The sequence below is a fragment of the Erythranthe guttata genome, chromosome 11 (assembly GCF_056151865.1).
Source record: "Erythranthe guttata isolate IM_541 chromosome 11, IM_541, whole genome shotgun sequence".
Classification (NCBI taxonomy): Eukaryota; Viridiplantae; Streptophyta; class Magnoliopsida; order Lamiales; family Phrymaceae; genus Erythranthe; species Erythranthe guttata.
In genome coordinates this window covers 2,267,497-2,295,177 of record NC_142543.1, presented here as the reverse complement: position 1 = coordinate 2,295,177, position 27,681 = coordinate 2,267,497, and the positions used below count along the sequence as shown (strand labels likewise).

The window sequence follows — 27,681 nt, the reverse complement described above, 5'->3', positions numbered from 1 at the left end:
ATAGTTTTGCATGCAACGGTTTATTTTATATGTTTATAGAGAAATGAGTATATAAGCATTTGTTTTGTCCAATGTTACTTTTGGTGATTAAGCGGGAAGTGATATTGGAAACCGCAATTTCATTACATGAACGTTTTATTATTATTCGACTGTAACTTGTATGAAATCAGACTACATACATGTTGTTCAGCACGTCGGAATTTATTACTAGATTAGGTAGTTGTTGACCTTATGCATATTGGACGTATTGTGAGAGATATTATGTGAATGTAAAGACATATTGATGATGCTAAAAATAGATCACCTCAAGTAGTTGAGATATGATGAGCTGGAAGAGCAGAGTGGATCACTGGCTCACGAGCTTGATGACCTTGAGATACCTGCGATCATAGAACACGTGAACTACGCCGGGGGTTGATCCGGCGGAAACCCCTCCGACGCTCAAGTCAGATGTGCGGATAGTGGAAAAAATTGAGAGAATGTGACTCCTAGTATTATTTAGATAAATAGGGCTTACCTTAAGGATTGAGTTCAAACCTTTATTTATAGCTTAGTTGAGATTGTCGGGCGCAAACCTTACTTGAAGGTGATTGGGCCTCGATGATAGTGGTCTTAAATATTGGGTTCGTGGCCCACTAGATAAAGAAATTGTAGGCCCATTGGGTTGGCCCAATTATGCATATCACATATATATAGAGAGTATGTGTAGGGGATATACTAGACACGACCACGGGCTGGTTCGGGCCGGTTCCGGGCCGGTTCAAACCGGTTCACGGTTCACATTTTCCGGAACCGGAACCGGTCCGTAGTATGGGCGGTTCAGCGGGCCGGGTCGGCCCGCCGGTTCGGGCCGGTTCCGGGCCTATCCGGGCCGGTTCCGGGTCGGCCCGGAAGTTTTGAATTTTTTTTTTTAATATTTTATGAATAAGTAAATTAAAAGAAGTACTTTTAAATAGAAAAAGGGAAAATAAAATAAATGAACAGACTTGAACTTAATTTTAAATTCAAATTTTAAAGATTTCGAATTTAAAATGATTTTTTGAAATATTTTATGAATAAGTAAATTAAAAGAAGTACTTTTAAATAGAAAAAGGAAATGGTAATAAAATTGGGTGGGGGGGGGGTGGGAAATCGGGTTGGGGTGTGAGGGTATTTATAGGAAAAATTGGGGGAAGAAAAATTCAAAAAAAAGTAAATAACGGCCGGTTCACCGGGCCGGTTCACTAGCCTTTATTTGCCTTTTTATTGATTTTTTTTTTTTAAATTCGGGTGAACCCCCGGGCCGGCCCGGCGGTTCACGGTTCACCATTTCTCAGAATCGGGCCCGTCCCGGGTAGGACAGGCCGGTTCACGGGTCCAGCCTGGTTTGGGCCGTCAACGGGCCGGTTCGGGCCGGTTCCGGGCCCAAAACCGAGCCGTGGCCGTGTCTAGGACATACCACAATGACCTTAAAGTTATTTAAGCTTACCTCAAGAGTGTGGGTGTAATTTACCTTTTTTTTTTTTTTATAAAACACATCTTGAGCAAAGTTGTCCTAATTAATTATACAAAAATTACAATTCCCTCCATTTTCCCTTCAATAATGAACACACACACACACAAAATTAAAAAATAAATGACAATAATTAAAAAAAAAATCAAATCAAATAATTATAAATAATTGTCCTAGTTGAATTTTTCATTTTATAACAATTTTTGTTTTCCTCGGACCGCAATTTGCATGTAAGAACTCAGATCTCTTCTTCCACTCTCATTCTTTCATCTTTCTTTCACAAGTCACAATCTTTTTACAGTAATCGGAGAGAACAAAGCTTTTGTATAATCAATGCCGCGGCCGCCCAATGAGCCCTCATGGGACTGCATGCTGCCGGGGCCGCCGTCCAAGAACAACGCCGGATCCGCCGATCTCTCCTCCGCCGGCCTCCTCGCCTACGCCGCCGGCAGCTCCGTCGCCATCCTCGACACTCACTCAATGCAACTCGTCTCCACCCTGCCCCTCCCCGCATCCCCTTCCTCCGCCGCCTCCCCCTTCATCACCGCCGTGCGGTGGTCGCCGCTCCCACTCCCCCACCACCTCCTCGAGAGCGAGACTTCCTCCCCGCACCTCATGCTCTCCGTCGGCGATCGCCACGGCCGCATTTCCCTGCTCGATTTCCGCTCCAAATCCCCCATCCTCTTCCTGGAGACCAATTACCCCAATTCGTCCAAATTAGGTATTCAGGATCTCTGCTGGATTCAGACGCGATCCGACTCTTGGTCCCTCGCCGCCATTTCCGGACCTTCGCTTCTCTCCATTTACAACACCGCCACCGGCCGCTGCTTCTTCAAGTACGACGCCTCGCCGGAGTACTTCTCCTGCCTCCGCCGCGATCCCTTCGATTCCCGCCATTTCTGCGCCCTGGGGCTCAAGGGTTTCCTGCTGTCGGTGAAATTATTAGGTGATGATTCTGAAAACGACGTCGTTTTGAAGGAACTTCAGATTCGCTCTGACACTTCGGAATTGCAGAGGCTGGAGAGGGATTCTTCTTCTTCCTCTTCTTCTTCTTCTAGTGGTGGTGGTGGGGTTAACAATGGGGCGCCGGCATCTGCTTTATTTCCCAATTACGTCGTAAAATTCGCATTCTCACCGCACTGGAAGCATGTGGTACTAGTGGGGTTTCCAAGAGAGATGGTGTTGTTCGACTTGCAGTACGAATCGGTGTTGTTCGCCACAGGGTTTCCGAGGGGTTGCGGCAAGTTCTTGGAGGTTTTGCCAGACGTGAATATGGAGGTCTTTTACTGCGTCCATTTGGACGGGAAGCTCAGTACATGGCGACGTAAAGAGTGAGTGTTGTATGTCTGACGTAACTTTGAATGTTTTTTCTTCTGTCGGTTGTGTAACATTTTGTGTTTACCTTGAGCTATATCGATGATCTTTGATACATGTAGTAAACTGTTATCAAATAGACGAACTCGATAATCAAATTAGTACTGGGTAGACTAGAGAACCGGTGGAGACGAGTGGGATATGAAACCTTAACAGTTGTCAGAAGTTTAGTGAATCAAGAAAGGAGAAGAAACCTATTTGATGGTTATAGATTGTGGTTCTTGTAACCTCGTTAATTTGCTAATTCAGTTACGCACCAAGCTGTAGTAAGTAAGAATAATGCGACGACGTGCTTCTCTTGTGAAGTAGTAGTAGTAATTCTGTGTTATCTTAGCTATATTCCTGTCATTTTAGAGTACGATTTTAGAAAATCTAACTTGAGTCACTGATTTTTCTTTTAGGGAAGAGCAATTGCATATTATGTGTTCGATGGATGAATTAATGCCCTCAATCGGCACAACTGTTCCTTCTCCCTTAGTTCTTGCAGTCGCCATCTCGCAGTCAGATTACACGCTCCAAGACATTCACAAGCTTTGTCCTGACTCGGATTTAGACGTTATGGATTTCAGTAATCCTTTTGATTTCCTTGACGAATCTCGTATCATTTCGAAAACACATTTAATATCCGTTTCGGATGATGGGAAAGTGTGGAAGTGGCTTCTGACCGCTGAAGGGTCTAGGGATAGTCAGAAGGATATCGAGAGTGCGAAAAGGGTTGCCAAAGTTGGTGAAGATTCACTGGCTGAAATTGAATCCCGATCAGAAGGTTTTTCTGCTGTTGAAGTCACACAGGTGAATGATACAAATAGCAGAGAGAAGCGCAAATCTGGTCCCGCTATTGTTGCAGATGAAGTTTCATTTAAGGTTGGTTGTCTCGTAAATCTTATCTTTTGAAGTTAGTAATTTCTATCTTTGCTTTTGATTAAATACTGCCCGTTGTTTTTGCTGTTACTACCTTTGACTGGATTAGATGTTACAGGGATTATAACTGGAGATGTAATGTTTTGCATGTTATAATTATTTTTTTTTCTTTCTATTTCTTCTGAAATATATATATTTCATCCAATAAAACGGGCTGTTGTGATGCTCCTAAAATTTGATTGGTAGCAAGACTGTTCTTGGTGTTTATTCGATTTGAATAGTAGAATTCTTTTGCATGGTGTCAACCCGATTTTGAAAAGTAATAATTACTTTATTCAGTTGAGCCATGATTGTAGTTCTGTTCTAGAAGGTATGGAAGGACACCCTAGAAATCATGTTCTTTGTATGCATATCGAGTCGAGTATTAGCTGAAAAGTGTTTGGCCTATTCCCATTTTTCAAATTTTGCTGTTGAATTAATTGATCTTATACGACTGTTTCCTGTTGAGTTTTTCAATCATTGAATTCTTTTCAGGTTTCGTTCGATTTCCAGAAGAAGGAAAAAATCTTTATGTTTGTTTTGGATTTTGAATTGAGAGTGTAGGTTATGCTGTCCTTCGTTTGCATATATTTTAAATTGCTACTGTACCTGTAATGCAGATGAATCTAGTCGGACAGCTTCATCTTCTCTCATCAGCTGTGACTATGCTAGCTGTACCATCCCCTTCACTGACAGCTACTTCGGCACGTGAGTGATGTTCCACTTTTCCATGCGTGAAATCCTTATTCCCCCTTACACTCCCCCCCCCCCCCCCCCCAAAAAAAAAAAAAAAAAAAAAAAAGGAAAAACGAAAAATGTGGCAGCATTTAGTGCATTAACTATGCAATACATGTAGGTGGTGGAAACTCTCCTGCTGTAGCTGTTCCACTGGTTGCTTTAGGAACGCAAAGTGGCACGATTGATGTGATTGACATCCCTGCCAATGCTGTTGCTGCAAGTTTTTCTGTCCATAACAGTGTAGTCAGGGGCTTACGCTGGCTCGGAAATTCAAGACTGGTGTCGTTTTCCTATACGCCGGTAAGAATTGTCTGTTTGGAGCCAATAAATTATTGAGAGAAAGCAGTTACAGCTCCTTTCATACAATTTGTTTAGGATATCTTGATAATTGGTTCACATTTATTTCTCTTATGGATATTTTATTTTTAAACTGCAGCTTCTTATAGAATATCTATCTTTATGCAGGGAACAGAGAAAACAGGAGGATATGTCAACAAGCTTGTTGTAACATGTCTAAGAAGTGGTCTTCATCGAACATTTCGAGTAATGCAGAAGCCAGAGCGAGCACCAATTAGAGCATTAAGGTCTTCATCTTCTGGAAGGTTTGTTGATTTCTTCGTCGTTCTTTTTGTTTGTTTTGTATTTATTTACACCATTCTGTTGGATTTCCTACCCAACTACCGAAAACTTGGTCTTCTTGTGAATGCAATAAATAGCTTTAGCATTTAGTTTTTGATATTTTTTTTTATTGTGGATATTAGCCACAATCTGTAGTAAGCATAGGATTGAAATCACGTATCTACTCATCGTATAAAGTTTTGGGATAGCTGAGTTTTTTTTTTTTTTGGGGGGGGGGGGCAATCAAAAGTCTCGATTTAGTAAAATATTAAAACTTAGTATTGCTTAATGTTGCTAATCCATGATCGACCATTGTATTCCCATATTGAACTTCAAAAAGGTAATAAACGATCCAGTTATGTGTGTTCGCCTGTTTAGGTGAAGTAAAATAAGACAAAAAGAGAGTTGAAACTGTGTTTTATGCTGTAAATTCTAGTTGATGAAGTCTATGACTTGATTAACCTCTATGATTTATGTTCTATTATTTCTAATAGTGAGTTTTCTTTAGTATGCAGTTGTTCAGAGTGATTTTTCTTCTTATTCCACCACTTCTTATCAATTTTTTGGATCTTCTTTCTCATGTAGTTACAAATTCTTTTAGATATCTTTTGATCTTGTTCCGGGATGCACCTGTAGAGGTTTGGGCGATGACAAAGACTCCAATAATGGTTAGTTTTCCGATTCTTCTTCTTCTTCTTGTTTATCTGCCGTTTTTGAATTGTCGTTCAACCTTTACAGTGCCGAATTGATAATTTTTTTTGTAATGCAGCTGAGATCATTGGCTCTCCCGTTTACTGTTCTTGAATGGACTCTTCCAACAGTTCCAAGGCCGGCCCAAAATAAACCTTCGAGGACCTCTTCGTTTTTATCCAAAGACCGTGGTGGCATCCCTCCAGCTGGGACCTCTTCCCCTACTAAAGTATCTTCACCAGATGCAAGTAAGCAATTTTTGCTTTAACTTTTTCTTTTTTATAATTAATTTAAAGCTTTCTCTAATATTTACATGCAATAAATCATGAATTGCAGAGGAAGGAGCAGATGGATCTAAAGATGAATTTTCGGAAAGCTTTGCATTTGCTTTGGTGAATGGCGCACTTGGAGTTTTCGAGGTCCATGGACGAAGAATCCGAGACTTTAGGTATGGGTTTCTCTTGATGCTTCATTTCTCATGTTATATAGGAGGCGTCACCATTCGCATTTCTGGCTACATCGATGTTAGTAACCAGCAGCTGTGAAGTGGAACTCAAACTCAATTTGCTCACGAATCAATTTATTTGTTTAAAGTTATTGCTGATAACCATGCCTCTAAAAGTAGTATTAAATCTTGATGAACTTGGCTCTTGCTGATAACCTTTTATATCTGTTCCAACTTCATGGCTGTTTTTACCTGCGTCGTATCATAATGTAAGGCTGCATTTGGATCGAGAGATTTGGGCGAAGGAAATCAAATCCATAATAACAAATCATTGAACTTGTGATTGATTTGTCTGACAATGGATTTCAAATCCTTAGCTCTCGTTTTTAGAATTTTTTTTGAGTCGTGGTGGATTTCAATCCATCTCATTTGGAGCCATTTGAAATCCTTCCCCAAATCCTCTCCTCAAATCCAAATCCTTCAATCCAAATGCACTATATTTATACTTTCATGGTTTCGCCTTGTGTTTTGTATGCACTACATTTCGGCTTTACAGTCATACTTCAATTTCCGTTCGCCAAGTAACTATTTCATGTTAGTTTTTCTGCAGTTCGTGTACCAACTTTGAATCTGCATGGCTTTCTTTATTTTCTTAACATCATGAAAAGTACTCTATTTCGTTTAATCTTGAATGAATTTGTCATTATTTCAGACCAAAGTGGCCATCGTCTTCATTTGTTTCCTCCGACGGATTGATTACAGCTATGGCGTACCGCTTGCCTCATGTAGTATGTACCAAATTTCATGGCTAATTTTTCATTACAATTTAAATTCAGTTTTCTACCTTTTTGGGATGTTTCATATGAAAAGGATGTATACTCAAATTTCAGGTCATGGGCGATAGGTCAGGAAACATACGGTGGTGGGATGTGACAACTGGCCAATCATCTTCATTCAACACTCACAGGGAAGGTATTCGGCGAATCAAGTTCTCCCCAGTTGTTCCTGGAGATAATAGCCGTGGACGAATCGCTGTTCTGTTTTATGACAACACATTTTCTGTCTTTGATCTGGTAAGATTACACGTCACTCGTTGAATCCTTTGTCAGCGTGTCAGTCATTACGTGTGAATTAAGCCGTCAATTTTCACATATCATAAAGTTGCACGTATGACGATATAGAATAAAATGATATTTATTCTCTTCGTCTATCAGTTTTAAGAAGAGCCGGATTACGAAAACCTTTCCTACCCGATTCTAAATTTCAAGTGTTTCTGAACTGTAGGATTCACCCGATCCATTGGCTAATTCCCTTTTACAACCGCAATTTCCTGGAACTCTAGTACTCGAACTCGACTGGCTACCTTTGCGGATAAATAAAGACGACCCGCTGCTATTGTGTATTGCAGGAGCCGATAGTAGTTTCCGTCTCGTTGAACTAAATGTGTACGTCTCGTAATTCCTTGACGTTCTCTATATATTTCCATATTTCATGTTTTTACTTGCTTCATCCACGTGTGTGTGTGTGTGTGTGTATATATATATATATATATATATATATATATGTATGTCAAGTGCAAGCTGCTTGAAAAAGCACATGGTCGTATTTATTATGTTACTCGATCATTATATACACTGGTTATCACTATGTAAATATACACCACCGGATCAATATAGTCGATAATCCAAATTTCTCTGTATGCAGACACGACCCGAAAATTGGGGATTTCGGATCCCTAGCCCAACCATCGAAAGAGAGGTTTCGGCCCGTACCATTGCCCTCTCCCGTATTGCTCCCCACGCCACACGCACTGGTATTTTCCGAAACTTGATTTCGTGTTCTACAAAATGGATCTACGAAACACTGTCGCTATTTGATACGATTATAACTACACACTGCAAAAATGTTTGACCATTAGAAGTCGGAATTGATGATGAGTACTCTTTTATCAACCTGCTTATTTTCTTGCTCGTTTGTTTTCTACAGGCACTGCGTATGGTTTTACAGATGGGTGTGAAACCGTCGTGGTTCGATGCATTCAGTACAGCCATGAACGAGGCACATATTCCCGGAACGCCATCAGCTGGAGACCTTCGTGGTTATATGATTGATTCGCCACGTGTCGGTGACTCTGCTGTACCCGAGATGCTTCTCAAAGTATTAGAGCCTTACCGTAAAGAAGGTGGTTTTTTCCTATCCCACTCGCTACTAATATAATATTACTTTATGCAAGCTTAAAAATTTAATTAATTTTTGTTCTTCCTCTACATATTGTTAAGGCGGCCTCCTCGATGAAGACAGAGTAAGGCTGTATGCTAAAATTGTTAAAAAAGGGTCCACTTTGAGGTTGGCATTTGCAGCAGCCATTTTTGGCGAATCCATGGAAGCGCTTTTCTGGCTGCAATTACCTCGTGCTCTCAACCACTTGATGAATAAATTGGTTAACAAATCGGCACAAAAGGGCCCACGTACAGCTCATGCTCCTGAAATTGACGAGGCGTCCATGTTAAGCAGGATATCTTCAAAAGGAAAATCAGTGCCTGGAGAAAAAAGTATTTTGGTTAGTCAAATTGTCCGATAATTTAAAAAAAAAGTAAAAAAAAAAACCGTCTTTGCTGGATATGTTCGTGTTAATTTATCAACGATATGCGGTAACTGAGATTCTTTGCGATGAATTTGTCTCAAACAGGGTAATGGTCAACTTAAACTGATGGCTTTCGAACAGCAAGAATTGTGGGAGCGTGCTAACGAACGTATCTCGTGGCATGAAAAATTGGACGGTGAAGAGTCGATTCAGAACCGCGTACACGAGTAAGTTTTTACCTTGATACATAAACATTTGGAGAAACTGAATTATACGTAACTTTTGACGCGAACAAAACAAAATGCGCGTGCCTTATTATGCTCCATCTCCTTCGTGGTCAGGCTTGTGTCGGTTGGAAACTTGGAAGCTGCTGTTAGTTTGCTGCTCTCAACTTCTCCAGAGAGCTCGTACTTTTACGCAAATGCTCTACGAGCCGTCGCTCTTTCTTCTGCCGTGTCTTCGTCTCTACTCGAACTCGCTGTGAAGGTACTTACCCTTTTTTTTTCGTTTTTTAATTGTGAAGGTACTTACGTATCTCTTCTTAACTGCCTACTTTCCCCCATTGATCATACTATTGTAATTTACTATTCGTCGATAGGTAGTTGCAGCCAATATGGTCAGAAATGATAGGTCGATGTCTGGGACCCACCTGCTTTGTGCAGTAGGGAGATATCAAGAAGCTTGTTCTCAGGTAGAGCTTTATCTTTCTACGTATCTGGCATATTGTATGTACCTACGGGTGGAAATTGGAACTGAATTTCCGATTTCCGCCGAATTAGATCCGAATTTTTCCAATTTCGGAACAAGATTTTTTATTCCAAATTCCGATTTTTTTGGATTGGAATAGGAATATATACGAGATTCCGATTTCCGATTCGATTATTTCCGAAAATTCCGATATTTTCCGAAAATTACACTTACAACACCAATATTATTATGCATTTTATATTTTTGGTAAATATAAAGTTGGAAATTTCGAATTCCGCTGATTCCGATATTTTCCGAAAATTACACTTATAACACCAATATTATTATGCATTTTATATTTTTGGTAAATAAAAAGTTGGAATTTCCGAATTCCGCCGATTCCGATCCGAAAATTTCCGACTTTGGAACGATTTTTTTTAATTCCAATTTTCAAAATTCCGATTTCCGATTTTTTTTACTGGAATTGGAATGAACTTTTTACTCTCCGATTTTTAATGGAATTGGAATTAATCTTACATGCTGTTTAAACTCTCTTGCAGTTGCAGGATGCTGGATGTTGGACCGATGCCGCCACATTAGCTGCAACACATTTAAAAGGATCTGATTATGCAAGGTTCTGTTTTATCGCTTATCGCCTTAATTAATACCTAATTAGAATTACAATTGCCAAATTATTATCCCTTCAAATCTCTATTATCGGAAAATTTCTTCCACGACTCGACCAAATACTACGGAAAAATCCCATTTCCAGATCATGAAAATTTTCAAGCGACGAAATTTGTAGGACCTTATTTTTTTTTTTAATTTATTATTTTTTTGAATGATCCACAGGGTGTTGCAACGATGGGCTGAGCATGTTCTTCACGCGGAACATAATATCTGGAGGTACGAAAAAAAAAAACAAAAAAAAAACATATTTATCTATTTTATTTCTAACGTTTAATTGACGACGTATTTTCGCAGGGCATTGATCTTATACGTGGCAGCTGGCGCATTACAAGAAGCACTAGCGGCACTTCGCCAAGCACAGCTGGCAGACACTGCAGCCATGTTCTTGCTCGTTTGCCATGAAACCCATTCCGAATTTTTATCCCGTTTAGATTCCGACGAAGAGGCAACTTCTTCTTTCAAGGATAAGGTTCCACATTTGCCTGGACTGAACCCTGTTGACGAAGACGTTGTCGCAGTCGGTGAATACTTCGGACAGTACCAAAGGAAACTAGTACATTTGTGCATGGACTCTCAGCCTTACACCGATTAATATACTTATGTCGTCGCTTCTATTTTTTCTCTCTGTGCGCGCACATCTGGCAATTAAATCGGACTTTCTCGAAGAGATATAAGCTGCTTCTGTTATATCATACAATTTCTGGTGAGATATATATATATATATATATATATATATATATATATGTGTGTGTGTGTGTGTGTGTGTGTGTAATCGGTGTCGATAGCGTCCAATAGCACAGGGCTTTTCGAACAGGTTCTTTGGACTTTGTGAGCACATTTGTATATATACGAATTCTCTGGGTACGAAATTTTGTAAGACTGCTGTCAACAAACTTAACGATTGAATTGTCGAGATTTATTTTGAAAGATAATTTCTTACAAAAATATGGTTATAAATAAAAGAAACAAATATTAATTTGCACTTAAACAAAGCGTTTCTTTAAAAAATGTGAAAGCGTGATTTTCACTAGAAAATTTGTCTGTTTGTTATGGATTGCAAAATTGAACACTATAATAATCCAAGCCTGGCCCATGTAAAAAATAAATGTTTCTTTTTTCAGTTACAATTAAAATCTAGTATTTTACCAATAATATAACATGCTCTTAATTTATTTATTTTGTTTCTATTATATTTTTTATCGAACCAAATTTGAGAAAAATGTATACAAGATTGTATTACCAACGCAAACGTCGACCGGAGACGAGTTTAATTGTACTAATATTGAACTTAAAGATGTTTGAATTGTTGGACGATATCCGCACATGACATACAAAGAAAATGTTTCGTGATGCAAATGATTTCTTTAATAATTAATTTGAAGGGGAAAATGTGTAAACTCGAAATTTTTAAAATTTTGAATTTAAAGCTAACTGTAAGTCTTTTTATTTATTTCTTTTTCCCCGCTTAAAAATTAAGTCATTCAATTTATTTCCTTATTTGACCTTCGATATTTATATTTTTCATATATGTGGTTGAAAATAACACAAATCAGCCAAAAATAGATTAAATTGGGTATCTCACCCTAGAAGATTCGTTATTTCAACTTCACCCTTTGTTTCTTCGAGTTCGAATGAGCTTTTGTTGAGCCGAAAACGAGTCAAGCTAAAGCAAATTCAATTTTATCAATATTTTTTAGCTCGAGCTCGACTCGAGCTTCATAGCTTATGGACGAAAGTATATCAAGGCTTTCATTAAGCTAATAAGTCAAGCTCAAACGAGCTTCCGGCGGACAATTTTGAATCAAGTGTAGTTTTTGTTTGATTTTCAGCGTACTCAGAATGTATCATTTAATATTAATATTTCCAATAAAACGTACGAAATTAATTGAATAAAAATTAACAAGAAGCCCTAATAAATACCAGATTGGATAGGGCAAAATTTCTTTTATGCCCTTGACATCACACGGATAATAGCACGACGAGAAAGTACGATCCTTGTAGCTAAAAATGCCGATGTCATGCCGCCGTAATTGATCTCTTGACGCACGTAGTAAGTGTCGGTAACATCGGTGTAGTAAATCGAATCCGCCTTCAATTCCGGAAATTCACCGGCATCAATGGCAAAACTGTGATTTCTACCGATAAAAAGGGCGAGACCGCCCAACGACCGATCCATGTACCTCAAAGATCCACTATCCGAGTCGTATTTAAATACATCGAAATCGATTGTTTTGTAAGGTTTACTATCATCCCACCTCTCCTCCGGAGAGATGTAGCAGTGATAGGGATTGACAAAGCAACCGTCGGAGTCCACGTATACGGATACGAACCTTCTCACCACAAAAATTTGACCCGATTTCTCGTTCACGACTAGGGAATATGTCCAATTTCCAATTTCTGAAGCGGCGGGACCAGAATGGTTCGGGGATGTCCAATTTCCGAAGCGGCGGGAGATTTACGCGGCGGCGGGAGAGCGGATTCGTCAGGAGAAGATCGTTGCTGCGCCTGTCCAACACCGCAAGCCACCCGTGTGAAGACCCGACCAATTTATAGTCTTCGACGGAGAAATTTAAATTTTTTTCTCCGGCGAGGCTCAACACTCCGTTCTCGGAGAGGCTGAAGAACTTGTGAACCACGTCGCCGCCGCCGGCGTCGACGGCGGGTGGTAGCATCAGCCACGGCGAGATTTTTGAGGGCGAACTCGACGGAGAACGGAGAGATTCACCGGAGACACTCAAGGTGCTGATCGGAGAACGGAGACAACAGCCTCTCCGGGAAATCCATTTCGAAACTCCGGCGGCGGCGCCTTTCCGCGAAAGAAATGAGAGCATTGAGGAAGACAAATGTCTATAGCAGCCACCAACCCTATAATTCTCTAGATTTATACTTCCAGACTATTTTCTCACGTTGTGTGTGTGTAATCTAGTATTGTATATTTCCTTCATTTACAATAACTTGTAAACCAAGAAATGTAAATTAAACTAGGGAATAAACTATTTATGATGGTCTACCAAAAATAATTGGCTACATTTTATTGCAATTAAACCAACCACAGGACAAAGCAATATCAAATGCCATGTAATAAATTTACCTTATTCTCACTATCAATTTCAAGAAAGTATAGAACAATAAAAATAACCGAAAAAAACGCACTCACAAACACGAAATTAATACGAAGGGTAGTACCCGTAAGGCATAGAAGTATCGTAATAACTCGCAATCTTAGCAAACCCCATCGGCCCTTGCATCCCATTGGTCGAGTACTGCTGCCACCTGTGCTGCTCTTGAGCCAGCAAAACTTGCTTCCTCTCCATATCAGCAATCTGCACGTAAGAAGGTGGAGGCACGGATAGCGATGCTGCAAACGGATCTTGTTGACCGACCGGTTTGACCGTTCCGTCAGGTGCGGGCAATGCCAGCACTTTATTATTCATCATCGCGCCATTAATTCCAGGCAACGCTACGCTACTCGCACTCCCACCATTACTCGCGTGTTGCCTCACTTGTGTCCCGTGATCGTACATGCCGTTCAACATTAACGAATCGAACCCCCCTGCTAAATCAGCCTTCTGTTTCGATAAATTGCTCGAAGAATCCACCAACACCAACTCCCAATCGGATCTACCGTTTTCCACAGCGGGATTCTGCCATGCTGATGTGGCTTTAGCGTCTCCATTTGTCGAAAATAAAGCCAACGCCAAATTATCGCCCTCTTGATCATCGAAGTCTACTAGATTCACAAGGTTTTCAGTAATTAGCTGCTGATTTTGATGTGGCTGAGGATTGAAATTCTCCGGTGGAGGGAGAGCTTTGATTTCGTTTATTGCATTTTGTACCGTCTCTTCTTTGGTTTCTTCTTCCCTCGTTTCGTTAGGGCTCTTTTCTGTAGTTTTCTTTTCCTTCAAGACCATTTCGAGTGCCCTCAAAATCTCGTCACTAATTTTCTGCACTTTAGGAAAATCCGACGGAGTCGCAAAAACCAACTCCAAATCCTTGCACCAGCTATAGAAACCGATAAGTCCATCCATTATTTTTGCAGCCTTAACATAAGCATCGAAAGCCCTTACGCAGTAAACATATTTCAGCTCATGAAAACAATCTTGAAAATGCTCCAACACATCGGTTACGTCACTGTAGACCGCAAAACTCTCCTTCACAAGCACTTGCAAAGCCACGAGCACCATTCGAGTGTTCCTCGCAGCTCCTCTCGGCCTACAAGCCAAGAACCGGTCAAGAAGCTGAAGCTGTAGATTCAACCTCTCTACAACTCTAATAAATCCCAACTCATCATTCTTATTCTTCTCCCCCTTCTCCTTGTCATCATCATTGTTACCATTACCAAGAACCCTCGATTTTTTCAGGTCATACACAATAATCTCGAGCTTCTGATCCAGATACGAGGCGAAGCTCACCAAGAACCCCGTCTGCTCAAACAAATTCGTGTTATGCGCTTCGTCACGAAAATCAGACATATTCAAAACCCTCGTACCCTTCCAGCTGGCGAACATGAGCTCCTGCCCGAAAAGAGGGTCACCTTCACACAACAGCCTGTGCAGCAGCAATAAAGATTTTAGTGCCACTATCCAATCGCGGGTTTTTCTCAGCCTTTTGGAGATTGCAAAGAGGCAGGCCGTGATGTAGAGCTTGGAGGATGACATCATCGCCAGAATGTCGCGGCCGTACTTGTCGTCGGCCGGCTCGTCGACATGCGAGGTGGCTTTTACGATCAAGACATCGAGGTAGGGGGCGGCGGGATTGCCCGCCACTTTGGCTAGGCTTATGCTTGTCTGGTCCTTCACTGCCCCTATTGCCTTCCTGATTGTGCTTGATGCCATCACTATAACAATCTATCAATCACAATTACCAATAAATTCCTTTTTTTTTTTCAATTTTGTTGAAATTATGCCAACAACTGCACCAATGTAATCTCGGTTCCTCTCTGATGATTTCTAATTCAACGAACCCACAAATCAACAGTGTAACTACAAACAAGATTCTCGCATTCAATTTATTTAATTTTTTTTTCGGTCAGGCATTTTCACATTCATCTTCTCCGCATGTATCATTAATTGATAAAAAAAAAAGAGAGTGCAAAATGGGCGAGCATAATCATAGAAAAACTCGATCTTTTGACAGAAAAAATAAACATACGAAACGTATAAAATTTACATATATATAGTGTACATATATATAGAGTAAGAATGTTTCGGAGAAAACTTACGGTGAATGGGCAAATTCCGATGAATATACTGCGATCGGAGGGTAATTGAGTGATCTGGCGACGGCCGACGGTGCCGGAATCCCTAAGTATATGCAAATATGAACGTGGATGTGTAAAATATGGCTATTTGTGTGTGTGTGTGTGTGTGTGTGTGTGTGTATCTATATATATTCACATAATTAAAGAGGAGCTTAGAGTGGGGAACGAACGAAGAGTAAGGATCACTGTGGGAAGAGAGAGAAAGAGAGAAGGTAAAAACGCGTAGAGAGAGAAAGAAGAGAGAGAGAGAGAGAGAGAGAGAGAGAGAGAGGGGGAGACGCAGTGCCACCTTCGTATCTTTGGAGTAATCTTATTTCTGTGCATTTATCATTAGCAAACATTTTTTTCCCCATAATACCCACACGTTTATGGGTAATTTGTGCAACTTTCAACATCTTTTGGGGTGCTTTGTGCGATTTTAAGCATATTTTGGGGTGATTTGTGCAATTTTCAGTATATTTTCATGTTTTTTCCTTTTTTTTTTAAAGGCAAAACCACAAAAAATGCTTCAGATAAAAACAATTTATATTAGGAAATGTAATAAAACCGACACCAAGTCAGTAATTTAATATTGAAACTTGAATTTGAATCTGCTTTGAATGGATGGTTTAACTTTAAAAAAAGACGTGATAAATGTCGTTCGAACTTTAATAATACCGTTACGGCTTCAAACGTTTTTTTTTTGATTATTTTTAATTCCAAATTTTGCAAAACCCGAAAAGTAGAATTTGTAGTATTATGAGTTAGTTTTATAATCCAACTTGAATCACCGGAATTGGATGTCGGACGAGAAAGATATACATGAATCAATGGATATTGCCCACAACTTTGATATATTGAGGTATCTAAAATTCAAAATGTCACTCATTCATGCATAACTTTGTCACACGACATCCAATCTAGTTGATTTAAATTGGATTAGAAAGCTAACCCAAAAGATTACAGTTTTCGTGTTTCGAATTTTGCCAAAATCAAAAAAAAAATATATCAAAATCAGGATCGAAATCAAGACGACATTAGTAAAATTGAAACAACATTTAACATTTCAACTTTAAAAATAATATTTACATTCTTTTTGTATTATTATTATGTGATATGTTTATTTTGTACTATTGTTAAGAATTGGCCTTATATAAAAGTCCCTAGATTAATATTTTAACTTTTAATCAGTCTTTAAGATTAATTATACATCAATTAATTAGAGTTACATGTGAAATTAATAAAGTTAAGGCTGATTTAGGAAGGGGTGGTGATAAATACAGGATGTGTTTTAGTAAATGTAGGACATTTTATTTTAAAAATTCAAAAGTTAATATATATCCCATCTTATTTTGTCAAATCCCTTTTTTTTAGAAGTTTTTAACTACATAAATGTAACTATCACATGAAGAGTTTTAATAAACGTAGACACTTTATTTAAAAATTCAAAACCTAATATATATCTTCTTATTCTTTAAACTCTTTTTTATAATTGGATGAGGAGTAATATTTATTTTAAAATGTGCTACTAAAAATGTTCGGAAAAAGGGGGAAAAATCAAAATAAAAAAAAATGTCCTACATTTATTAAAATTCGTTCTGTATTCATCATTTCACTTTAGGAAGATACATCTGTTTAATAAAGTCAATTTAGTAAGTTATGCATGAATTAGTTAGCACTAATTAATAACATGATAGATAAATGACATTGAAACTGACAATCTGAGAATTTCACTATATCAGAATACAGTGTGTAAATACAAATTATAATATTACTAACAAAAATTGAGCAGTTGTGCCATTTAATAATAATAATACAAAAGGATTAAATTACAACATAACCTAATTATTACCAGATATTCATAAATATCTTCATCCAATTTCATACACTGCTCACACTCAAAATCTGCCTCTGAATTCTCCAGTCACAAACTTCTCATGCATTCACGAAAATCGGAAAAAAACCCGAAGCATTTTTTTCTTAAACTATGTCAACTTTATGATCTCTATGGAGAAGTACGAACTCCAGATCGACGAACGTGTTTATATATATTCATTGCGAACGTAAACAACCGCCGGGTAAAAGAAACCGGAACTTTTCTGCATTCTCGATCAAGTACGCCGGGACGTGCACTGCGGAAGCCGACTTTGGAATGGGGCCCATCTTCTTGATCAACTCCTTGAAGGAATATTCCTCCGGCAACATATCGAACAAATCGTCCCCTCTGCAAATCAGCTTCTGGATCCTCGAGTACTTCAAAAACTCCCTATGCCTAACCCTATCCGCATGGCTGTACGCGGTCATCTTGAACACGAATTCCCGCAAATACCGAAAGCAGAAGCTACAATGCCACCCTGCGTCGGAAAGAATGACGTCCGTTTGTCTCGAATGGCGATACTGCGTCCAGTCGTTGTATATGTGGGCTGTTGCCCGCCAGCTGCTGTAATCCACAGGAAATTCGAACGAGTATAAGTAATTCTTTAGTTCGAGGTGGAGGACAGGTGGCACCCCGTCGCACCACCGGAGGAGTTTGACCGTGTGAGGGCTCGGGATTTCGTCGGTGTCCGACATGATGAGGAGGTCGCCGTTGGAGATGCCCGCGCGGCGGAGCAGGTGGTTCATGGCCACCCGCTGCTCCGCCTCGAGCTCGAACGGGTCGCGGTCCGACCCGTATGTCGCGACCCGGCCCGGGAAGACGGAGTGGACGATTTTGCCCTCGGCGAAGGCGAATCTTTCTCGGTTGGCGGCGAAGTGGAGGGGCTTCGGGATTCCGGTGAAGGTGGTGTTGGACTCGAGGATGACGAACTTGTGGACGTGGTGGTGGAGCTCCCTCCACCGGATCTCGAGGAGGTCGAGCTCGTTGCTGAAGATGACGGCGTCGAAGACGCGGCGGGGCTCGGAACGTGGGGTCCACCCGTGGAGGCGGCAGAGGTGGTCCGTGGAGACGTTCTCCGCGTAGTAGTGGGGTAGGTGCTCGAAGGGGGGTGGGGGTTTGTCCCAAAGGGGGCGGAAGAAGTAGGATATCTTTTGTCCGTGGGTGAATATTCCGATTATGGAAAGCGGTATGAGTATTAGTAGTAGAATGAACAGGAGCTTTCGACGGGAGCGTCTGAAGGTTGGCCGGGGGGGCCGGGGGGCCATGCTACGGAAGACCTTGATCATGACCTGCGTGTATATAAACAGCGCGGGTCAGACGAGAATCGAGAGAATTAACAACAATGCAGTTTAGAGTTTTAAAAAATGAAAATGAGGTCGATGCGTTAAAAACAAAATCGCAACTTTTAGGTTGCGTATGGGTCGAAGGATGGATTTGAAATCGACTACAATTGCTCATAAAAACAACCGAAGCTGAGAGGTATAAATTTGAAATTCCGTGTCAAAATGAGTCGATTGATTTCGATTTCCTCCCTAAAACCCTCCCATCCAAACGCATCCTAAAAGGTTTTTTATCGCAGAAACAAGAACTCATAAACCTAAAAGTGCACGAATAACTCCTAGTAGTTATAATAGTCAATCATCAAGATTTCTTCGTTAAACACGTCAAAAAAAAAAAGGTTCAATCGATGCTCGACTCGGCGAACTTCACTAGGTCATATATCCCCTATCCTATCATACAGTATGTGTATAGATCCATACATATTTTACACACATCCACTTGTACATGTGTGTAAATCAAACAGTTTAAGAAAAAAAAAAAAAACAGAATCTTTGTTAGATATCCGTTTAATTATACACACAATTATATCTTCAATTATTTATTTTTTTCATTTTTTTTTTGTAATAATTGCAAAGTGTGTACAAATGTATGTATAAATGGCAAGGAATTAAATTCATGAGCATCATTAATCACACATTCCATACATGAATCTCTTGTACGGAAATACACTCAGCTGAAAAAAAACAACAAAAATCTCTGATCTCAAAATACAGCTAAAAAAATTCAAAATCAAACAAAAGGCTCAAATCAGAATCAGATATTGAATCACTGTCATCATAAATTCAGCTCAAAAAAAAAAGAAAAAAAAAAGGTCAACCTGCAATTCATCAGGTGAAAAAGATCGCATTTTTATTTTGTAAAAATTGGTAAATTGGGCGAGATTATTCATAAATACGGATTGTATACCTTTCATTGCGAATCCGTATACGAGTATACAGACCCAATATACCAGCAGCGGGTCTCGTAAGATACGGACATTGAACGTGTATCTATATGTGTATGTATATCTATTTGCAGAATGAGAGAGAGAGAGAGAGAGAGAGAGAGGAGAGAGAAAGGGGGAAGTGAGGTGATTGAGATTGGGATTGACATGTGGTTCCGTATTATTTTAAATATTAAAATAGTTATTAATTGAATATATAATAGCAACAAAATATCAAAATACTAGTAGTTCATGCAAAAAAAAAAAAATATATATATATATATATGTGAAAAACGCATTAAACATGTTTATACTTATAAATCTCATGAATAAGGATGAAGAAATAACATGAAACTTTTGAGCTTAACTAAATAAAAATCTAATATTGTATCACTTACTTTGAATAATTAATTTGGACTACCGAGGCGTCGATTCCTGCGCGCGAACCGATGATTGTCGGGAGATGTTCTTCGACAAAGAGTTGATGATGTTGAACGAGCGAAGAAGATCTGAAATAATTGTATGCATGTTGTAAAAGTGAGGTGGATGGGTTATTTATAATTAACTAGTATAATCCTTGTTAGAGTATAACTCCAATTTAGATTAACCTATCTTAAAGGATTTATGAGATTATTTATTTTGTAGAAGAATTGTATTTTGAGTCTATTTGGTTGTTTATCACAATTTAGTTTTTAATCTTATTAAAGAAACGTGATTGTGTTTGTAATATTGAATGAGGTTCTCGTTTTAATAAATTGGATAATATATAGATATATCAACTAACAAAAATAATAATGTAATATGTAGCTATATATATATATATATATATATATATATATATATATATATATATTTTTTTTTTTTTTTTTTTTTTTTTTGATAATGCAGGAACCCGCAGCCAACCATATAGCTATATATACTATAAGAAAGTCTTGCACAAATATAATATTTTTATACGAAATTGATGACATCATCAAAAAAAATAAGTAAACTTCATGTTTAACCCTTTTGACCGAAGTTGACTATTCTAACAGGGGGTGTTTGTGTAATTGTTTGACTAAGAGGGGAGTTTTTTGTTATTTCAGTTTTTTTGTGCAAGTAAAATCAATCCTAATTAATATAGCAATTCAAAAAACAATTTCTTTTCTTTTTGTTAGGAAGATAAAAAGTTGATATAGTAATTGGGCCCGAAATATTAATCCCAATAGCCCACTATGAAGATGATATTGTTCAAACACGTGTTTCGAAAATAATAATTGGGCTATTTTTCTTGGCCCGTAAATTTAATTTCCAGTTATATTCCACTTATTCCAATAGCCCACTACGGGAAGTATTTTAATCGAATATTTTTTGGACTGTAAATGAAATTAGAAACTTTCAGAAATTTAAAAATAAATTATAAATAATTTCTAGAATAGAAAAAATTGAAATCATAAATTTTGGGCGAAATTTTTAGTCCGGGGAAAAAATTATAAAATTTCAGAAATTTAAAAACAAATTGTAAATAATTTTCAGAATATAATTAATTTCTTTAGAAATTTTGGGTGAAATTTTTAGATTATATATTTATATATATATGTTCCTCCTTACAAAATTCTGGCTACACCATTGTTTTGCGCATACATTTTTCGAACCTCCGTTACATAATTTCCTTACACAATTGAAAAAAAAAAAGAGCAAAACAAAAACATAAATCTATTTGCAAAATACTCACATGAATGAACATTACATTAAAAACATTTAGAAGAAATATTGGTACTATTATCAAATGCCATTCTTTTGCAATTTTATACGTTGCACTGATTGGACGAAAATTCTGCAATGAAAATCATATCAAATCGTTATAATTAGACCAAACAAATTACCATCTTAAATACTTATAATAAAAATATTTAAAATAAATAAAAAATTATAATGTTTAAATGAAAATCAAATTAACTTACTCCCAAGGTACATCTCTTGCAAGCAGCCAATCACCTTCCTTATCTTGATATGTCACCTCGAATTCCTCAACATGTTCTTCACCTATTAATATATAACACAACACAAATTAATTAGATTTCTAAATAATAATATTAATAATAAAAAATAATAAAAAAATTACTTTGGTAAGAAGAATATTTTAACCAAAAAAAAAATCATTTGCTTATGAAGATTATGCATAAGAAATGGGGAAAATACGTTTTCGTCCTTCATGTTTTCACTGATTTCAAATTTGGTCCTTAGCGTTTCAAAAATTCAACATTTTTAATCATTTCCGTCAATTTTCTGTTAGAACTAACATAATCAACAGTGTCTTCATCAATGCCTTAACTAACAAACTAACGGTAAATTGACCAAAGTCGGTAAATAATTGCGTCATAGGGGACCAAATGTGTGTTTTTTTTTACATGGGGATCAAATGCGGAATCGATGCAAAGTTAAGGGGTAAAAATTGTAATTTTCCCAATAAGAAATGCTTACATTTTCCGAACAAGGCCATGAGTTTGTGTGTGAGTGTGTGAAAAGACTGAAAAGTCCTCAAATCAATCTTTCTCGCTATCCCAACTCCTTCCATTTTCACTTTCACGTACTTTGAATTTAATCTACCACCACCGCCGCCGCCGCCGCCACCGCCATTCTCAACGTTGACATAGTTGGCGGCGCACCCGCGGCGGCGGTTCTGATCGCAAAACTGCTTCCTCCAATTCCTCACCGGCGGCCAGCCCACCACAAAATCACGATTTTCCTCTTCAGCATTTCTATTTAATTAATCCAAATCACATCAACAATCAAATTAACATTATACATACATACATACATATATATATATACACATACATACATAATTAATCGAAAAACACAAGTATGATAAATTTCAGCGTACCTATTGAAAACATACAATTTCTGAGCGCGCGTATCACACACATCCCATGTTAACAGTGGCAGAGTTTGAAACGGTGTCGTATCTACATGTTCGTCCGCTACAGCAAGAAACGCACTATCGAAAACACGTTTTTTCTTTTCGTCGGAATCTAGATTCGGGTCGGGTCCTTGACCCGAACTGCTCGAAAGCGTGAGCTCCAATCGAAGCTCCATCAACAACAAGAATATATCGAACACAACTTAGGGTTTGTGTATATATATATACATCATATATTTGCAGAGATTAGGGGGTGGGGTGAGGGGTGAGGGGGGGGGGGGGGGTGGTTTGGGGTTAGAGATGTGGGCAACATTTTCACAAGTATGTCTGTGTCATATGCTGGACTTTTGGCCGACCCGAATGCTGTGCTGTTTTTAATTGCTCAAAATTCTTTTTTCTGACCCGACAATTTTTTATTTCTTTATTCCAATACATATTACACTTTGTTGTGTGGCAATCCAACACGCACTCAATGAGCGTGTCCTTCACGCTCTTCACCCAAATTAGAATTTGAAATCGTAATTACTAATTATAATTATCATTTTGTTTTGGAAAATGTAATTGAAAATAAAATTTTAATATACATAATTGGGCCGATTGAAAAGACTCAAGAGTTGTTCTTTCCATATTGGACCATTATAAAAGACCTAAAGTACAACCCATCTACAAATAATTAAGTTAATGGGTTAATTTCGTTAATCAAATTGTTGACCGACGTCTCTAATTAGATCACATGTTTACGTGCAGTGACCTGCTCTCTCGTTTCTATCTAATTATTTCAACTAAGTGATACTTCATCAATTTTTTATTTATTTTTAATATATATATAAAAAAAAATCAAACTTTTATTATGTGCATTATTAAATATAAAATTGAATTATGTTCTTTGTATTCTACTGTGATTAATCAATTAAATAATTATATGTTAGGACATATTACACTGTTGTGTGGTTATCCAACACGCATTCAATGTGTGTGTCCCTCGCGCTCTTCACCCAAATTAGAATTTGAAATCGTAATTACTAATTCTCATATTTTTTATTTTTTAAAAAATGTAATTGAAAATAAAATTTCGATATATACATAATTGAACCAACTGAAAAGACTCGCAACAAATTGTTCTTTCCATATTGGGCCGTTATAAAAGGCCCAAAGTACAACTCATCTACAAATAATTAAGTTAATGGGTCAATCTCATTCATTTAATCGTTGACCAACGTCTCTAATTAGATCATCTACTCGTGTGCAGAGACCTGCAATCTTGTTTTTATCTAATTATTTCAACTAAGTGATACAACATCTAATTTTTTATTTATTTTTTATATATAAAAATCTTCAAAATTCTATTATGTGCATTATTTTAATATAAAATTAAACTATGTTCTTTGTATTGTACTCTCATTTGAGTTTCTAAACCGTCCCAATTAAATATATGTTTGTTTGTTTTATCAATCAATTAAATATATGTTAGGACATTATAAATAACTCATGATTAGTACTATTTCAATTAAATAAATTAAATAAAAAATAGTAATATTTGGGTTTTGTAGCTAGTGCCACACCACACGTGTATAAAAAAAAGCAGGCAAGCACGTATACACAGCAGAGACATGAATCCAACCATTTTCACTCTTGAAACTTGAAAGTACTATTAATAATTATTAAAAGAGTCAAAAAAATTATTTAAAAAATATATATAATTATTAAAAGAGTCAAAAAAATAATTTAAATAATTAATTATTATTAAGAGGGTCATTATATTGATGTGCATGGTGAAATGACTCAAAAAGACAAAAAAAATTATGGCATGTACACAAGGTTTTGGACAATGTGTTTTCCAATTAATTACATTTATTTAATTTTGTTTCATAGTATATGTTTCAAAGTTCATCCCCCCTTTGGCCTTTTACATATATATCAATTACTCCTATGTCTCAATCTCACTATAAATAAATAAAATAAATCCATGTAAAATAAACATTGAATTTTGATCCAAATTTGATGGTGCCAAGCTCTAAAAAATTGTAAAATAGATCGATATATATATAAGCCATCCCTGAGTTACGGTTAAATTACAAAAAAGTCCATTTATGTCTGGACAATTACAATTATGTATCCCTCAATTATGTATTTTCTTAGAAAAAAATCTCTCATCCAGTAAATAAATTTGATACTATAAGGACGTACATGAAGGATTTTTTTCGTAATTTCACATTACCTTAGAGGAGTGGCCGTAATTTGTCCTATTTATTCGTATTTTCAAAAATTATTATATATATATTAAATAAATCCCTTTAGACAAGTGTGCCCTCTTAAACCATTCAACAATGACTAAACAAAAAACCATATGTTCTTATGTCTACCTATTTTTTTTTTCTTCCATGGTGCAAATTAAAATATACAACTTGAAATGGCAAAAATTAAAGAAAATAACAACTCAATAAAAAAATATATATATATGTATTAAGTGTATGTAGATGTATATACATCACTTAAAGCACAAGGTACATGTATTTAGTATGCTGCTACCTTTGAACTTGACATGATTGTCTCTCTCAAAGCACAAAAGTCTGTATCAGAAATAAGATTTGGAGGGAACAATAGTCACGTGCGTTGCATGTGAGAATCCCAAGACCTGGGCAAATTAATCCCTTGTCGATATGATTAGTCATATCTGGTTTGAGCCCACGTGTCACCCTTTTTTTTTTTCATTTTTATTATTTATTTTCAAATATATAATATTATGTCACAAGGGGCAAATTTAATCTCTCTAGTTCACTAAATATAACTAATACAAAATCACGTTCTTCTCTAATTCTCTCAAATCTCAATTTTTTCTTTCAGAAATACACCAATAAAATTTTGGAATTGTAAGTAGTTTTGTGCTTCCCAAAAAGAATGATTTTTTTTCCAAAAAGGATAATTTCAATCCGTTGCATCCGACTTCCATTCCTAATTGTGAGAGCCAGTAAATTTTATTTTAGGGTATTCTTGAAAAAATAGACATGAAATAAGTCCATTATTATCCAAAATAATAAGACTATGTCCATTATTATCCAAAATGAGATATATTCTTGAAATTTTTTTCTTAATAAAGGACCACTAAATTATTAATTTGAATTTCATGACTGTTTTACTTTGGTAATGGATAAAGAATTCAACTCTTGATATAAAGTATTGAGTGGCTAATATTTCCCACGTCGAATTTCTTGAAAAAAAAAAAACCCGAAATTTTAATAGAGGAACGAAAATCATGGTGACCCAATGGTTTGTTAGGGTTGCGGACTTAGATCAGGTGTAAACAAGGAATCAACTCTCATTAAAGTCGGAATTTTCACACTACGGTTGTCAGTTTTCGATCCTAAGACTTTACACTAACTTACGACTAGGGGTGTAAACGAGCCGAGCCGACTCGTGAGCTCGAAGAGCCGGCTCGTAAAAAGCTCGAACTCGAACTCGAGATTTTCGAGCTCGAGCTCGAGCTCGCGAGCTCGAGCTTTCTGATGAGCCGAGCTCGAGCCGGTTTTCAGTTGTTCATGAGCTCGCGAGCCGGCTCGCGAGCCGGATTTATTATTATTTTTTTATTATGTTTTTTATTTTTTATATGTTATTTTTATTTAAATAATGTATAATAATGTAAAATATTATAGAAATAAATACAAATATTAAAAATATATATAATTACAATTTAGTTTTTATTTTTTTATTTTTTTAAATAATTTTTAATAATAAAATAATAATTAAAAAATGTTAAAAAAAAAAAAAAAAGACAATGGGCTCGAGCTCGAGCTCGACACAATTGACACGAGCTCGAGCTCGAGCCAAAAAAGAGGAGCTCGCGAGCTCGAGCTCGAGCTCGAGCTCGACAAAATAAACTCGAGCTCGAGCTCGAGCCAGCCAAAAGAGGCGAGCTCGGCTCGAGCTCGGCTCGTTTACACCCCTACTTACGACCCATAACCAATTGAACTATACCAATACGGGACTTCCATTGACTTTTTGGATTTGAAATAAAATTTTGTTCTATCTATTCTTTTAAATTAGTTGAAAATAGGTCCCCATTTGGAATAATAATTACATTCAAATCGGTCCCCATTTGGGGAAAAAAAGTTAATTTTATCCAAAGAGGTCCCCAACTTCTCTAATATATAGTTGACATTCATGGAATTATATTTTTGTTGACAAATTTTATATTGATAATGGCAAAATGTACTACCACCGCATATTTTATTTTCGAAAAAAATCAAAAAATCATTTTTTTTAAATGATATATTTGTAAAGAAGGAACATGCGGCCAACTATATAGGTGCACTGGGTAAATCTCCATTCTCGTATAATAACTTGCAAACCGTACGAGAGACGCAAACTACACTAGGTTAAACAATGTGTGACAAGCTCGACATAACAATCGTTGTCAAATGAATTCAAAATTTGGCCATTTGACACAGACTCGTTTGCTCCAAAGCCAGAGGTATAATATATTGTTTATTTATATTATAGGGTAAATTACAAACACCCCCTGAGGTATGGTCAAATTACAAAAACACCCCTCTTGTTTGGATAATTACAACCACCCCCTCAACTCCTCAAATTTAGTGGAATCTTCGAGATTATATGGAATATTATCACTTGTGTACCCGTTTTATCCCATTCAAACTCTACATTATGAAGCAAGATGATCATAATATGCGATTTTTAGCTTGTATATATCAGTTTGTGGTGCATCGGAAACTGTATTTTTACACAAAACGAGTAAAAACTAGAGCACATTCCACGGAATCTAGATGATTATGTTGAATGGGCGGCGGTGTAAGAAAAAATCATAGTTGAGGGGGGTAGATGTAATTATCCAAACAAGAGGGGGATTTTTGTAATTTGACCATACCTCAGGAGGTGTTTGTAATTTACTCTATATTATATAAGATGTCATTAATTTGTACTTCAATATGGGACAACTATAATTGGGCTTAATCGTTTATTTGTTTGTTGCTATCTAATTGGGCCTGTAAGACTTGTTGGGCCAAGACTTATTGGAGTATTTTCTGTAGTAATATTTATTTTCCTTTTTGAGAATATATTTTTTTATTGTTTTATGTACGATAAGAAATGTTAATTAAAAAAATGTAGGTTTAAGTTTCTTAAAACAATAAAGTCATAATTAAATTTTTTTATAAGGTCTTATTAAT

General features: G+C 37.1%; 4 protein-coding genes across 6 annotated transcripts; 1 reads left to right on the top strand and 3 right to left on the bottom strand.

Moving 5' to 3' along the window:
- The first annotated feature begins 1,685 nt into the window (after positions 1-1,685).
- On the top strand, positions 1,686-11,165 carry LOC105960629 (Transducin family protein / WD-40 repeat family protein). Its single transcript, XM_088825202.1, has 20 exons — positions 1,686-2,823; positions 3,268-3,730; positions 4,387-4,474; positions 4,623-4,804; positions 4,970-5,106; positions 5,724-5,790; positions 5,892-6,060; positions 6,149-6,260; positions 6,970-7,045; positions 7,148-7,330; positions 7,542-7,702; positions 7,962-8,070; positions 8,244-8,439; positions 8,537-8,817; positions 8,947-9,068; positions 9,183-9,327; positions 9,440-9,532; positions 10,089-10,162; positions 10,381-10,434; positions 10,513-11,165. The coding sequence occupies exons 1-20, from the start codon at positions 1,826-1,828 to the stop codon at positions 10,808-10,810; spliced, it is 4,008 nt and encodes a 1,335-aa protein (XP_088681328.1). The 5' UTR covers positions 1,686-1,825; the 3' UTR covers positions 10,811-11,165.
- Positions 11,166-13,200: 2,035 nt separating this feature from the next.
- On the bottom strand, positions 13,201-15,787 carry LOC105960686 (putative clathrin assembly protein At4g32285). 3 transcript variants are annotated; one of them, XM_088825600.1, is made up of 2 exons: positions 15,440-15,787; positions 13,201-15,055 (listed from the first exon to the last, which is right to left on the bottom strand). In XM_088825600.1, exon 2 carries the CDS (start codon positions 15,051-15,053, stop codon positions 13,386-13,388), a length of 1,668 nt encoding a protein of 555 aa, XP_088681726.1. In that variant the 5' UTR covers positions 15,054-15,055; positions 15,440-15,787; the 3' UTR covers positions 13,201-13,385. The 3 variants fall into 3 exon arrangements, with proteins under 3 accessions (XP_088681726.1, XP_012840339.2, XP_012840340.2); XM_012984885.2 differs by having other exon boundaries at positions 13,201-15,065; positions 15,440-15,777; XM_012984886.2 differs by having other exon boundaries at positions 13,201-15,200; positions 15,440-15,580.
- Positions 15,788-17,164: 1,377 nt separating this feature from the next.
- LOC105960685 (beta-1,4-N-acetylglucosaminyltransferase family protein) lies at positions 17,165-19,779 on the bottom strand. Its single transcript, XM_012984884.2, has 2 exons — positions 19,581-19,779; positions 17,165-18,622 (listed from the first exon to the last, which is right to left on the bottom strand). The coding sequence occupies exon 2, from the start codon at positions 18,617-18,619 to the stop codon at positions 17,510-17,512; it is 1,110 nt and encodes a 369-aa protein (XP_012840338.2). The 5' UTR covers positions 18,620-18,622; positions 19,581-19,779; the 3' UTR covers positions 17,165-17,509.
- Positions 19,780-21,193: 1,414 nt separating this feature from the next.
- Positions 21,194-22,856, bottom strand: LOC105960628 (auxin-responsive protein IAA5). The gene is made up of 4 exons (XM_012984818.2): positions 22,463-22,856; positions 22,060-22,337; positions 21,540-21,621; positions 21,194-21,412 (listed from the first exon to the last, which is right to left on the bottom strand). The coding sequence occupies exons 1-4, from the start codon at positions 22,672-22,674 to the stop codon at positions 21,361-21,363; spliced, it is 624 nt and encodes a 207-aa protein (XP_012840272.2). The 5' UTR covers positions 22,675-22,856; the 3' UTR covers positions 21,194-21,360.
- Positions 22,857-27,681: the final 4,825 nt, after the last annotated feature.

What these genes read in the sequence shown, in the direction of transcription:
- LOC105960686 (XM_088825600.1), bottom strand. Translation starts at nt 15,053, where the DNA reads ATGGCATCAAGCACAATCAGGAAGGCAATAGGGGCAGTGAAGGACCAG.
- LOC105960629 (XM_088825202.1), top strand. Translation starts at nt 1,826, where the DNA reads ATGCCGCGGCCGCCCAATGAGCCCTCATGGGACTGCATGCTGCCGGGG. An exon ending in CGAAGAATCCGAGACTTTAG is followed by an intron (nt 6,261 to 6,969) that starts GTATGGGTTTCT and finishes TCATTATTTCAG; the next exon opens with ACCAAAGTGGCCATCGTCTT. An exon ending in CGTACCGCTTGCCTCATGTA is followed by an intron (nt 7,046 to 7,147) that starts GTATGTACCAAA and finishes CTCAAATTTCAG; the next exon opens with GTCATGGGCGATAGGTCAGG.
- LOC105960685 (XM_012984884.2), bottom strand. Translation starts at nt 18,619, where the DNA reads ATGATCAAGGTCTTCCGTAGCATGGCCCCCCGGCCCCCCCGGCCAACC.
- LOC105960628 (XM_012984818.2), bottom strand. Translation starts at nt 22,674, where the DNA reads ATGGAGCTTCGATTGGAGCTCACGCTTTCGAGCAGTTCGGGTCAAGGA. An exon ending in CATGGCCTTGTTCGGAAAAT is followed by an intron (nt 21,622 to 22,059) that starts GTAAGCATTTCT and finishes ATATATTAATAG; the next exon opens with GTGAAGAACATGTTGAGGAA. An exon ending in GCAAGAGATGTACCTTGGGA is followed by an intron (nt 21,413 to 21,539) that starts GTAAGTTAATTT and finishes TTTTCATTGCAG; the next exon opens with AATTTTCGTCCAATCAGTGC.